Genomic DNA, 15,030 nt, shown 5'->3' on the forward strand with positions numbered 1-15,030 from the left:
CACACAATTACTAAATGTCATTAATTCAGGCAATGGATACATTTCAGAATTCCATTTATATGCAATAAAAAGGGAAAATACGTGGATTTAGATTTTTCAGAATGGTTCAGTGGGAAATTGTAGTTTGTTTGAACCAATATACCACACCTACAAATTAAGCCATGAATCTATAGAAAGAGGAATTTAAAATGAAAACAAGGGGAGGGAAAGATCACTCATATTTCAGCTAAAGCAACCAGAGATCTGTCAGCTGGTGGGGGGAATGAATCAAACTAGACAGGAGAAAGAAAAAAATGTATTATTTTTTTCACTTCTCCCTTAATTATATATAATTATATATTCATCTTGGAAGCTGCAGAAGCAAAGTGATGCTTTGGTTTCTCAATACGTGTACCAAAATTTGGTTCAGTAGGGCCTTTGAGTGTGTTTAACTAAGGCTAATCAGATTAACTTCCCAATCTTGCCAACAATGAGAGCTTGAAGTATAAGCTTTTTTCAAAAAAAAAAAAAAAATCTTTTTCTCAGAAGCTTGAAGTACAAGGCCGTCAAAGAGTAATTTAAACCTTAACTGGATATATGTACAAGTATCTTCAAGTCTTCTGAAACAAGTCGAAGAGAGTCTCAACTTTTCCTTCATCCATACAGCCTGCATTTTCTTCTTCATCATAGGTGGGAGGGAGTACTGATGCACTTACCCTTGCAGAGTTAGATAAATACTCAACCACTCGAAATGAGTATTCTCTGACAGGTGTGTCACAAGTCTCAAGCACAGTCTCGGCTAGTTCATTTGAAGCCACAATTACCTGATTCAGGGAGCCCAAGGAAGAGCTACGGGATAAAGTAGTAGCGGATGCAACTGTTATCTCATCCCTCTCATCAATGGTTGATTCAAGCGAACAGATAGATCTTGTGGTGTGTGAATGCAAAGAATCACGTTGTTTAGACCTCTCCTTCACTCTCTTACACCAACTATGGAGTGACTCTCTCACGCTCTCCGCAACCAACGCTTTCTTATACCGCGATCCCATCTGAAAAGTCATTTAAGGCTAATAGCATTATATATATGATATGGTACAAAAATAGCAATGACTATCAAGATTTCTACGATAACCCGAGCCCACGTTGCAGACATATTTTTTTAATTCGGTTTGAACTTGGCCTTGTTTATAATTTTGGGTTGGGTCAAGTTGATCCTCACATTTAATTGGTTTCTGCCAACTTCTATGAATGACAATTAGCTTTCTCTCTCTCTATGTTTTTTTTTTTTGTGGGCGACTATGCACACGAATTCTTTTTTTGTGTGTGGGGTAGTTAGGGAAAAATTATATTGGCAAGTTGGTAAAGTATATACTCTCCACATCACATCCTCCAGTATAGAAAGCGGGACACTTTCTCTCCATACACTTGCGAAAATTAGTTTTTTTTCTCCGTTCCGTCGATGATGTTGCTATGTTAATGATCGTAGTAGCACAACGGTGGTATCCAGATGGCCCGATGGGGTTTACAAGAGAGCTTGTGATTGAATCAAAGTTATTTTCGCTTGTGAAGGAAGAATGTTTGCTACGTATCATAGAGAGAGGTTGGAAGATTGAGCATGAGTTACTGCTGGGATTTTCCACAGTGCAATGGCTCGAGATAGCATTGGAGGACTGTTTGAAAGGAGCTAAAAAGGAGTTTTATGAGACGATTAGGGAGGGATATCATAGTTTTATAGCACAACAGTGCTCGAATAGTCGTGGTCGATATATGGTGATAGTATAATATAGTGAGGGAGGAAGGCAAAGCTTTATCTTTATATCTGAAGAGGAGGGGGAAGGGATGGAGGAGATTGAGGGAGGCATTGTGGGAGTATTTATAGGAAGGGATAAACATGGATGGGTCTCGCGAAGGAGCACAGTTGAGGCCAATGGTGGAAGAGCTTCATCCTAATACACGGTCCTATAAGGAGGTGCTCATGCTGGCAGTGTTTCACTGTGAACTGCAAGTAGGGAATGGCTGTGGTAGGTTTGAAAATGGGTACACTACTGGAAACATGCATCGAGCCCTCGTTTTGCTCTACGGAAAGGGGGCGTTGGTAGGGAAGGTGTTGGCCTAGAGGAGACTGACGTACACATCACGTTGGTGGATATGCAGGCACAATTGTGGAAGTTGCAAGATGAGGTGGAAAAAGTGTTGATATGTGTTGAGGGTAATAAGGAAAGTGACAGGGACCGGGAAAGTAAATGGGCTAGGGTGGGCTTAGGTGATCAGAGGCCCAATAAGGTCACAAATAAACATTAGAATATGGGGGTGGGCTCGAATTTTGCTGGACCAAGTAAGGGGGTGAGGCTCGAAGGCCTGGGCCAGTGTGGAGAAATAATGAGATTCAACCCATGGGGAGAAGTCAAGTGGGCCTATGGGTTGGGCCTTAGCCCATGGGGCAGTATGATCGAAGAACCCAACCCGTGTGGAGAGAACGCAAATGGGCTCCATCCAATGGCGGAAGTCATACTCTTCCACCGAAAAACTTGATGAGAAGCAAGCAGACTGTGGAGGATCCATCGACGGGGACACAAAAGACGTCGGCGATGGTGGTGAACAGACAATAGGTTGTCAGTACATGTCGTGTGTCCAGAAAATGGCGGTGGAGCATCCGATGAGCATTCCTACACCTCCGTGTGTCATTTCACCATTGGGCGGTGGCCAAAAAGCGCTAATGGGATGTGGGGGAGAAGGGTATACTCCGGCAAACCCCCAAACATGGACCCTCAATGATTCTGAGATGGACAAACACTCAGAGGAAAATTTAGAGGCGTGTTCAGATGACCTTTCCCAATTGACAGTGAAGAACTGCCTTTTTCTGAAGAAGAGAATTCACAGAGACTCGTCCAGGTGCTCAGTGAGCCTATTGGGGAGGGTGAAATTTTTTTTGCAGAAGAGACACAAGGTTTGCCGATGGAATTCAGAGTGGGTGAGCCTATCCCTCTGAATTATATGTTACAAGTTCAATCTAGTGTTTCAGACTGAGTATTTCACAAGGAAAAGGAAATATAACAATGTGTGGAGATGGACTATGAAGGCTCGAGGAACAGTTTATGGCTCTACTTACCACCATTAAAGTGGGGCACCAAAAACATAGAAAAGCTGGCTAAAAACAAAACAGCGAGAGCTTAAGAGGTTAACATAGTCGATGAATTATGAGGGTAGTTTCAACAGGGACAAGTCAAAAGGGAAGGAGCTGGCCTCCCCCAATGAAACCCAAAATTGTGTCGTGGAATGTCCACGGGCTCAATGAGGCCAATAAGCGTCTCCAAATAAGAAACTTGCTTTGTGAGTGCAAGGCGGACATTGTATGTTTACAGGAGACAAAGCTGAAAATAATTACTAGAAGAATTGTGCGAAGTTTATGGAGTTGTGTACACATGGATTGGGTGTTTTTGGCATCTAATGGGGCGTCAGGAAGTGTTTTGGTAATGTGGGATAGACGGGTGGTGGAGAAAAGGGAGGAATTCATAGGGGTGTTCACGACGGCATGCTCCTTTAAGAGTGTGACAAATAAATTTTTGTGAGCTTTTGCAGGTGTATATGGACCAAACTTAGACAACAACATAAGACTATTGTGAGAAGAAGTAGCTGGAGTACATAGCTGGTGGGACCTTCCAGGGTGCATTGATGAGGATTTTAATATCATAAGATTTCCAAGTGAATGTTCTAGAAATAGACGAGTGCGGCTAGCCATGTCAGAATTCTCAGAGTGCATATTTGATTTGAACTTGGTGGATCTGCATTAACGGGAGGTTTTTTTCACGTGGTCTAATAATTGTAAGTGGTCTCGACTGGATAGATTCTTAATATCACCAGAATGAGAAAGTCATTTTTCGGAGGTATGGCAAAAGAGAATGCCTCATCTTTGTTTAGATCATTGGCCTATCATGTTGGATTGTGGTGGTCTCCAAAGAAGGCGTCAGTACTTTAAATTTGAAAATATGTTGCTAAAATCTGAAGGCTTTGTGGACAGGGTTAGACAGTGGTGGTCCTCTTATCAGATACAGGGTACCCCTAGCTTCATATTTGCAAGTAAACTGAAAGTTTTAAAAAAATATTTAAAGTTTCGGAATATGTAATCTTTTGGTGATATAGGGGAATGTAAGAAAAGCAAGGTGTTGGAGATCCAGGAGTTAGAGAGGATAGAAGAGGATCAAACTCTTACACAGGAAGAATTAGCCACATGATGGGATGGCGGCCTACGCTTAATGGGCTTGGTTTTGACTCCATTGGGCTACATGATGTTTGTTGGTTAGAGAGGCATTTTGAGGAGGCAGAGGTTCACGAAGTGGTGAGGAGAATGGTTAAAGACAAGGCACCGGGTCTGGCAGTTTTTCTATGGGCTTCTTTCAAACATGTTGGGACATGTTAAAAGATGATCTTATGAAGGTGTTTCAGGATCTTTTCTCGACTGTAAAATTTGAGAAAAGCCTGAACGCCACTTTTCTTGCATTGATACCAAAGAAGGTTGAGGCAACGGAGATTAGGGAGTTTCAGTCTATTAGCTTAGTAAATGGGGTATACAAGATAATTTCCAAGGTGCTTGCGAATCGTCTAGGTCAGGTATTGGGGAAGATAATTACAAAACCCCAAAATGTTTTTGTAAATGGTAGATAGATTTTAGACGCAGTTCTTATCGCCAATAAATGTCTTGACAATAGACTTAAAGTTGGCACTGCAGGGATTATTTGCAAGCTAGACATGGAGAAGGCGTATGATCACGTTAACTGAGATTTTCTTCTTTACCTTCTCGGGAGGTGTGGTTTTAGGTAGAGATGGTGGTCGTGGATCCACTGGTGCATATCAAGGATGAAATTCTCAAATCTGATAAATGGAAGCCTAGAGGAACTATTAATATTTCTCATTTGTTATTTGCAGATGACGCTTATTTTTTGTGAGGCAGATCATAACTAGGTTTGAGCATTGAAGGCCCTTCTCCTTTGTTTTGAAGCAGCGTCCAGGTTGAAAGTGAACTTTGACAAATCAGAGATGGTGCCAATTAAAGGTGTTCATCTTATAAGACAGTTGTCTAGCACTCTAGGGTGTAAAATTGCCTCTCTTCCTATGACTTACCTTGAACTCCCGTTGGGGGCTGTCTTGAGAGCGAATTCATTGTGGGACACAGTGATTGAGAAAGTACAGCGGAGACTAGTAGGATGGAAGAGAATGTACCTGTCGAAAGGTGAGAGGATTACCTTGATCAAGAGTACATTATCTAATTTACCAACTTACCTTTTGTCTCTATTCCCTATCCCAGCAAGTGTGGCGTTCCGAATTGAGAGACTTCAACGTGATTTCTTGTGGAGTAGAGTGGGTGAGGAGTTCAAATTCCACCTAGTCAATTGGGAGAAGGTATATTGCCTCATATCCAATGGTGGTTTGGACATTAGAAATATGAGAATTTTTAATTGAGAGTTACTTGGAAAATGGCTATAGAGATACAATAAGAAATAAGAAGCCCTATGGAAGTTGGTGATTGAGAGCAAATATGGAGGCTTATGGGGAGGTTGGTGTTCTAAAGAAGTGAGATGGGCTTATGAAGTGGGGTTGTAGAAACACATAAGAAGAGAATAAGGGGTCTTTGCTCAACATACAAGATTTTTTTTTGAGTGAGGGTTCCAGGATTAAATTCTGGAGTGATATTTGGTGTGGTAATAGTGCTTTAAAGAATTTATTTCCTTCACTTTTTTGGGTTGCAAGTGCCAAAGATGTTTTAGTGGCTGAAGTTATGGTGATATTAAGGGAGCAAATCCAGTGGAATATCAATTTTAGTCGGGCAGCACAAGATTGGGAAATGAGCAGTTTTGAAGATTTTTTCAGCCTTTTATACTCCATAAAATCGAGCAACCAGCAAGAAGATATGTTGTGGTGGACACCCGCAGGTAAAGGTTCATTCTCGGTTTGCTCTTTCTATAAGTCTCTCACACAAGAGCCGAATATTCAGTTTCCATGGAGAAGGCTTTGGAGACATAAGACGCCTCCCAAAGCAACATTCTTCGTGTGGACAACTTCCTTGGGTAAGATCCTCACAACCAAAAATTTGAGGAAACGCGGGGTGATCATCGCAGATTGGTGTTGGATGTGTAGGAACAAGGGTGAGTCTGTGGACCATCTCCTACTACAATGCAAGACAACTAGAGTGTTATGGAATGAGGTGTTCAGTAGACTAGACTTGGCTTGGGTTATGCTTGAGATAGTGGTGGCAGTTCTAGCAAGCTGGACAAATCTAAAAGGCATTCAACAGATTAAAGATGTGTTGAAGATGGTTCTTATATGCATCATGTGGTGTTTGTGGCAAGAGCGCAATGATTGTACGTTCGAAGACAATGAGAGATCGAAGGAGGAACTAAAAGCTTTATTTATTAGAATTCTATGTACTTAGGCTATTGCTGTTGACTTTGGCCTGGATCTACATGCTTTTCTTGTCTCTATTGCGACTACATAGTTAGGGCATACCTTTGTAATGTACTTGGCTATGCCTATTCATTGATTAATAAAGTTTGTTTACCTATAAATATATATATATATACTCTCCACACTATTGACATGTGAGATTGAAAAGGTTGTAAATTTTAAATTTATTGTGTATCTTTTACTGACTTGTGTAAGTATAAGGATTTCAATATCCTTGTGAAAAATACTGTGAGAAGGAGAGGAAGAAAAGGATGGGGACTCATAATAGTCAACAAGTTCTTCACCCTTTGACGAGGGTGATTGGCTGCGGTGGGAGGCCGAACGGAAGGGTGGCGACGGATTTGGGCTGCGACGGGGACACGGGTGAGAAGAGAGAAACGGGAAGGAGAGGGGGAAATGGGTGAGAAGAGAGAAAAGGGTTTTGAAAAAAAAAGAAAGCCACGTAAGGTGTGTGAAGAGTGCAATGCTATAAGGGCTGATGTATAGTAGTACTCGTTATCTAATATATGCAGCATATGCTATTTGTCTAAACTACCAATTCAAAGTAATGCAACGTGTAGATATTAGTGTATGTAAATAATGCTGGCATCCTAGAGAATTAAAACTGTATCATTTGAAAAGTATAAACAAACCTGGGTAACAATTATATTAAGCGGTACCGTGCCGTAGCTACACCAGAACTGGACAAGAATACTGCAGTTACCAAAATGGAAAACTGTAAGATGCATATGACCACCAAGCGGATTCGTAATGATCACCAAATAAATAAATAAAATAATTTGAGTTATAACACCAGCCATTCATCATTCTTTTTTTTATTCCCCAAAACTTCAAAATTGCATCCAAGTCCATGAACCTGGTAACACACACACACACACGCACACAGGTGTCTTTCGTATTGAGAGTCCTGGCAATATACTGCATTCATATGAGCCCTACCAAAAGCAGTGGCATGACTGTAAGTTAACACATTTGCAACAGAACCGCATAATAAGGAAGAAACATACCCAGAAGCCAACCGAATGACTATCATCCAATGGTTTTTCATGAAGCATGACCTCTCCTTGAATCCCCACTAAACAAACAAAAAATCAACAAATAACCATTGTAACTGCATTTTCTAAGTTTGAAAACAACATATTAAAATAATATCTAATGCCATAACCATTATGGAAGTTCATAAGGAAAATACATGTTTATTTAAGTTTTTTGAAGTTTAGATAGAACTACAAAGTATTTTTTCTGAATATGTGGTAGTTTCATGAACTTACATCCTGTGGATTTAAGTCAGTCATGACATGCAGTTCTGAATATATATATATATATATATATATATATATATAATGTCTATTTCATTCGTAAGTTCCTTAGTAACTGGATAATGATGACTCTCAATGCTATCTCCTTATCTTCTGATTTTGATCCTTAGATTTACTGGTTAATACTTTTTAAGAACTTGAGATGCTCACAAATGCACGCGATCAAGTGCACATGCACAGACATATAGATATATGGGATAACCATGATGGTGCATTATCCCCATCAACGTTGATAAGGGCCACAACATTTTACCCATAGTGGTGCTTTTTTGTGATAATGACATTTACTGCATGAAAGATTCTCATACAAATTTGTAAAAAGAAAAGAAAGGAGTTAAGTAGTTTTTCCCCTATAAAAATCTATGTACCTTTTCCCCCCCCAAAATGTAATACTAGCAACTGAAATGTTGCCATTAAATGCACAAAGGGAGAAGAGAGAGAGAGAGAGGGAAAGAGGACATGTTCTTACCAAGGACCAGATAAATGTTGCCATTTCAAAGGCATTCTGCATGCACATGAAAGCCAATGAGGATTTGAGTCAGATGAAGAGAATACAATCCAAATCCTAAATGAGACATAAATACGAATCACATGTCACCACCTGAAATATGATGAATTGTATCAATCGTAATAATATATCCGGTTTCCCAAACCAAAATAGATCATCACGTGGCTTTACTTGACCAGCAACAGATGGACCTGTTTGTTCCCCAATTTCAAGTGCTAAAGAGGAGACAACATGTTGGAGTTTTGTTCCAACAAGCATGACAAGCTTTTTCAAAATGTGAAACAATTGAACAGGGAAACTATTAATTTAGATGAATATAGAGTTCCATATAAAGACATGTCGGGTGCCAGTATACTTACAATGGCAGGGATGAAAGAAAGCCAGAAATATATGTTCAGACCTGCAGCAATTATATGACTTAGCCGTTTAATGAGCAAAAAAATCAAGGTTCTCTGCATTTGTGTTTGGAAGATAGGACAGTTTACCGTGAATGTTTATGAAGATGCACACTATGGCATACCCCAAAGCGGCCAGCTGCAAAGTTAAATGGTATCTCAGTTCCAACTGAGCCATCAAGATCCCTTTTTTGGACTTGGGAGGAGGTCCATTCGAGAGTTGCATGTAAAAGTAATGGTCTAATTCAGGAAAGTGCATACCTAATCCCTAGAATGCCGTTAAATTCATCCTCCATGCTCCGAACCATGTATTTATGGAAATTATAAGAAAGTGGCAGTTTGTGCTTCTGAATAGCAAAGAACAATAGGGCTAAACTCAGTACAAATAAAATATGATGTTTAACCTAGAGCATAAATGACTCCATGATGAGGAGAAAATATTATAATGCAATGATGTTACAGTTCTCATTACACAATATATGACAAAAGCAAAGTATACTGTCTTATTAAAATGATCTGGAAATATATTTATTGGCTATGGAAAGAACCATATAGCAAAGCACAACATAAACCAAAGGTATCAATAAAAGTTAAATACGCACAAGGACAAAACCCAAACGCAGTGCCAAGTAATCTGATTTTCGTATAGAACTCCTAAATTGCCATAGAAAGCAGAGCTGCATCATGGGAATGAAAATCATTAGAAATATAAACACTAGGTTGGTACGGTGTACTAATTTATAAGAGCATACCAAACTCATTGTCATTGATGATTGTGATGATTTAAAATCAGAAAAACTTAATGAATGGAGATGCATTTATAGAATTTCAAGGCTCCATTTTAATTTTTGGAAAAAAATAATTTAAGCTCATTTACCTACACAAGTTCAAACAAGAAGGGAAGCACAATTACAGATAAGGTCAAAAGGAAAGGAAGTACATCAGTTTTAATTCTAAGCTTTCATATTTATTTCGAGGATGAAAATTACCATCCAAATGAGAAACCGACTCCTGCTCCAAGGATGAGATGTGTGATGGAAAACAAAGGTGGACTGTCTCCTCATCACTTTGTTTTTCTTTGCTATGGATAGAATCAAGATCAAAGAGCTAATATTGTTTAGGAAAGGGATATGGAAAGATAACTATGGATCAGAGTGAAAATGCACGCATGCGTCTTGATTTATTTTGGTAAGGTAAAGCAAGAAATTAAACCAGAATGACCTACAGATTGAAAAGAAGCAATGATATACAACAGGTTAGTAACACCCACTGAGTGTCCTTAGCACATGAATGAAGTCTCACCTGAAGGGGCAGAGGAAGCTTCTGAAGGTTACTAATCTCACTGCTAGGTAACATGATCTGAATGATCAAGCAGCAACTCCTAAGGGTACACAAACTACCTTAGCCCGGATGTATCTTAGACACCTAACCTTTATGTGCATTGGCCAGCAAGAAAGCATCACCAAAACCTTAACTAAAAAATCTATTCAATGTTTTTGCATTTATGGCCTACTGTATCTAAGTGTGATCACTGAGACAAAAAAAAAAATTGGTTTACACCTTTTTTTATATGTACTTCATTTTACTTGTATTAATTCAGATTCCTTGCATCAAGTTACATACAATTGATATCTGATACTTCAAAGCTGTATAGCAGACTGGTATTCTTATTTTGTTTTCATGCTTTGCTAAGGAATTTTCAACAACCTTCTCACTTGGTAGAATTTCTCCGATTTCATTTTTCTCAAATCTGATGAAACATGTGATTAAAGTTTTAACTCGGTACAATAAACAAGGAACATCATATTTTAGTTTTTCTTCACGTCTAACACGCATTCATGCCAAACACAATATTTATTTCTCCATGGTCATATTTTCTGCGGTTACCATGTTAGAGACACTATATGTATGCCATAATTTTTATTTTTACTTTTTTTATGTATGTCAGAATTGACAACCCTAAGATATTGCTTGAAAATAACAAAGTACAAGTTTGCTTGGCTCAAGTGGAAAATTAATTTAACTAAGCAAACTTTGGACAAGCAGGCAAGATGGGACGGCAGGTCTGGGCTCTTAGATCAGGTAAATATCTCAGAACTTTCCATTAGTAAACAGGCATACCAAGAAATATGATGGTAAAAAAATTCAGTATGTTACTAACTTAAGTGTAGAACAAAGCCTCGAGTCAACTAATAATTCCAATCTTTAATTAGGCTGTGTACCTTGAAAGTTCCCTTCAGCCACTAATGTAGCCTGGGTTTCCCACTTTCTCCAACTGTAGATCTACAAAGACAAGCAATTTGGAGACAGATAAACCTCTGAAATAATTTAGGGGTAAAGAAACTTTACATAAATATACCTTATATTACTGTATTCTAAGAGATATCCGAATCTGTATAATGGGAAGCATGGACCTAAAGATAGACAAAAAGGTAGAAAAAGATCTGTGGCAAACCCGTACTGGTTGGAATCAAAATTCATGAGAGCAAATGAGTCTATCTGGTGACACTAATTGAACTATATCATATTTCCAAAAAAAAGTTGGCTTGCGCTTTCATGTCATTTTGGTAATGACCCAGTCTTATACTATTCATAATCATCAAACAAACTCATATTAGATGATTTTAAAAGGCTCTATTTCAGAGATGGGATCCATGCACTCAAATATTATAGAAAAACTACAAAGATCGAACTCTTTCAGACAATATCCCGAGCAATCCCTCAAAGGAGAAAAAACCATACATAAGCTCCAAATGTGAATGGCTTCATCTTTTTAAGTTTTAAATGTCTCCATTTCAAAGGATGCATTCATTCCTTCAAACATATAGAAATGCATTCATTCCTTCATGGTATAGAAAGAAAAAACGTGTTGGCTTGTTTTCAAGCAATATCTGAACACCCCCTCAAAGGAGCAAAGACGACAATCGCTCACATGAGGCTACAAATGTGAGCCTGCTCTTGGGATCAGGGATAAGAGACTGCACCTTGCTCATAGCCAGACCAACTGCTAGAAAACTATAGAGAACATGAGTGATCCCAAGAACAAACAAGAAGCGGTGAAGCTGCTCAAGACCCTCGTATGAAACGAATGGTTCATGGCCCTGCAATCAACCACTAGCATTAGTGAGGTCAATCATCCATAAAATCCTTAAATTTTCAAATATTGAGCATGTCTACCTCAACACATTGATGGGATAAAAGACCTCTCGATGGTATATAAGTGGCATTGGTAGAAGAGAGAGAACTTTCAAGCATAGTGTTCTCTTCAATTCCATAATCTTTCTCCGAACAAAGATAGAACCTACTGCTGAAAAGAGATGAATTTACACAAATCTCGGAGATCCATCTTGCACTTTGTGCCAACAGCAAAGATACAAGCCCAAGCAGCATCAGCTCTAGCAAGAAGGAAAAAATGTTAACAAGAATTAAAGTCAAAACCCCACATAAATGATGCTTTCATTGTGTCTCAACTCTCACTCACATGACTACATCAAAGATTAAAAAAATAAAATAAAAATCCAAAGCTTGAAACCAAGAATCCATATCAGATATGTCACAACAATTAACATAAGTGAGAGCTGGCATCAAGAATTAATCACCTTCCTTAATCTTCTCCAAAGAAGCAAAAAGAGCCTTCCTCCTAGTCCTCTTCAACCACTGTGCCCAACAAACATGAGACTGAGATCTCTTCCTCAAATTGAAGAAAGATTATTTCTCTTGATCGTTTTCATTTTAACCAATTTAATCTCCTAAATTTTATTAGCTCAACTAGATAAGCATTTCATATCCAAAATAACCGGAAAAGTTCAACAGTAGGCTTTATTTCTTTTCTCCCACATTGTCTCAGCGGCTTAACAGGTTATCACTATAAAAATTTTACTCTCCTAATTTTTCTCTCAAAAACCAAGAAAGATGATTCCTTTAGTACCCGAGACATTTATCATTTTCTCACATTTTCTTAGCAACCACGTAGAGCATTATTACAAGATTGCTGCTCCCCGTTCCCTTGAGCACTAAACTCAAGCTAAATAGTCATACAGGTCCAAAGTCTTCTTTAAAAAAAACAAAAGGAAAATACTTGATTTTACAACACAATCTTCCTTTCATCTTCCCACATTTTATAAATTCTCTCCCTTTCTCCCACATTTTCTGAAATACCGGACAGGATTATTAAGAACCTCTTTCCTGCTTACCTTTCCAAGTCTGTAGATTGACCTCTCCACTAGAAAGCACACAAAGACCATGACTGTAACCACTGAAGCAACCAAATATGTTGGAGTCTCCGATAGAGACCTTCCTTCTTTTATCGCGTCCTCCATTTCTCACATTAAAGGCAACAGCCCGTGAACTCCCAATTAAGTTGAATTCTTCAACACTTTCTCGGGAAAACAGAACCGGTTGGGCAAAAAGGAGACCCAACTCCCATGGAGAAAAGTGAAGATCCAGGAGATGGGGAAGTGTGAATATTCCAAATGTGACAACTTTCTTGTGTAGTTTTTTTATTTGGTGCAGGTGTGCATGCATCATCTCGTGGTCGGATTATAGTCAGCCTTCAACATGTGCTCATTTATAGTTTATTGTTATTTCCGTGTGGTTTTCAACACAAACCCACCTTACATTGCATTGAAATTGCCGCTCCATCTCTCCAAATCAAATCAACCAACCCACATGGAGCGGCATCTCTCTCTCAAAACTCCTTTTTTTTTTTTTTTTTTGTGAAAATTTGAAGACCTGACGGAGACGTAGAATATTCTTTCCTTGCGTAGTAATTACGTTTTTTCATAGATATGAGATGATAAGCGGATTCACCCAATAGAAGATGCCATCCAAATCTGCGAATCCTCGTGCTTTTCAAAATTATATGAACAGCATGTCCCGAACACTAGCTTACCGCAACTCTTCATCCGATTATGTAATTCCCAACCCACCACGAGCTCTTCCAGTTCCAGGTGCCTTTAGATTTAGCAGGTATCTGCATATTATAACGAATAGCTCAAGGCTTCTGAAATCCAATCCGTGCCCTTTCAAAGGGGGGAAAAAGATGAAGAAGATGCTGACAACGATATTACTTACCAAAGGTCCGACCTTAAAAGAATCAAAGTTTACAGCCACTTTCCCTGCATTCATTGGTGTTAATCTACCAGTGTAAATTCAAGAATACATCAGCCTCTGAATATTCGGTTATTGTCCCATTAACACGAACAGAGGAGCATATTATAAAAAACAATCTGAGTTGAGTGTCTGCAAAAACGAGTCTTTTTAAATGCTTTGTTCAACATATCTATCTATCATGGCAGTAGTACGAGATGGAGCAAGGTGTAGCTTGGCAGTGTAAACTTTTAGAAGCGAAATCAGCAACATCGATCTGTGCACTACCAGAATGATTGTTAGATTTTTAAAGCCTGCACAAAATTAAAGAGTCGAAGCCGAAACATATGGACAATGACAATGGCCTTACTATTCTTGCTCGGAGCGATCAACTTAGACAAACGCGAAAGCCTCTTATTAAACACTGTTCACAGAAGTAATCCATTAATAAAAGCATCTTAACAGTTGGAAGTAACTTGGCTCAATTCTTACATTATCGACCTGGAATCTTCTCAATCTCATGTCGAAAACTATGCAATTATTGTTCTAGCTGCATCAAATATTGTTTAATCTTACTTCAGACGTCCACTCCTCTCCAGTCGCCGTGATTCTTCCGCGAATGTGCCATAAACAGCACCATGCTTGGAGATTAGTGATCAATGAATAATATTTTTTTAAGAGTAATGCTGGGATACGATCATAGAATTGCACATTCTTTAAAAACAAAATGAATAAATATAAAATTTGTAAGAAAAAATTAATTTTTTAATAATAAATTCTAATTTTTTTTTTTAAAAAAATGTGCGAAGTTTTCACAAATCATCTACCAATAGCCTAAAATAGGGCTACTATTCTGACAAGCCGTTGGCATCTTCGTTCGCAACCCAATGAAAAAAAAGGAAAACACTTACTTCCACCGAAAATACTCACCCAAATTTTGTATGGATTTTTTTTTTTTGGTTACGTTAAGAAAATGGACAATGTTAGAGATACCACTTGAGCTATTGCCGGCTCTAATATGTATTTTTTTAAAATTATTTTTTACATAAATTTTTTAATACTTTTCAATATTTTAAAAAATAAAATAAATTTAGAATATCATTAAAAATTATTTCTTTAATCATAAAGTAAAAAAAATATTAAAAAATACTTCCTTAATCAAGAAGTAAAATAAAAAAAAAATTATTTTACTCCGTGATTAGAAAATATTTTTTTAATGATGTTATAAAAAATATTTGAAAAAAAACAAAAAAAAAGTGCGTTTTACACAGTCGGTAGAGAT

General features: G+C 38.2%; 1 protein-coding gene across 1 annotated transcript; it reads right to left on the reverse strand.

Annotated features, from left to right (window-relative positions):
* Positions 1 to 499: 499 nt before the first annotated feature.
* Positions 500 to 13,439, reverse strand: LOC121254119 (MLO-like protein 4). The gene is given in 16 exon segments (XM_041154082.1): positions 500 to 1,028; positions 7,071 to 7,131; positions 7,446 to 7,513; positions 8,227 to 8,262; positions 8,359 to 8,529; positions 8,625 to 8,665; positions 8,751 to 8,786; positions 8,789 to 8,799; positions 8,922 to 9,007; positions 9,263 to 9,337; positions 9,650 to 9,741; positions 10,883 to 10,943; positions 11,645 to 11,761; positions 11,838 to 12,055; positions 12,260 to 12,317; positions 12,854 to 13,439. Coding segments are annotated over 16 exon segments (1,695 nt in total). The 5' UTR covers positions 12,980 to 13,439; the 3' UTR covers positions 500 to 590.
* Positions 13,440 to 15,030: the final 1,591 nt, after the last annotated feature.

The sequence above is a fragment of the Juglans microcarpa x Juglans regia genome, chromosome 3D, assembly GCF_004785595.1.
Source record: "Juglans microcarpa x Juglans regia isolate MS1-56 chromosome 3D, Jm3101_v1.0, whole genome shotgun sequence".
NCBI lineage: Eukaryota > Viridiplantae > Streptophyta > Magnoliopsida > Fagales > Juglandaceae > Juglans > Juglans microcarpa x Juglans regia.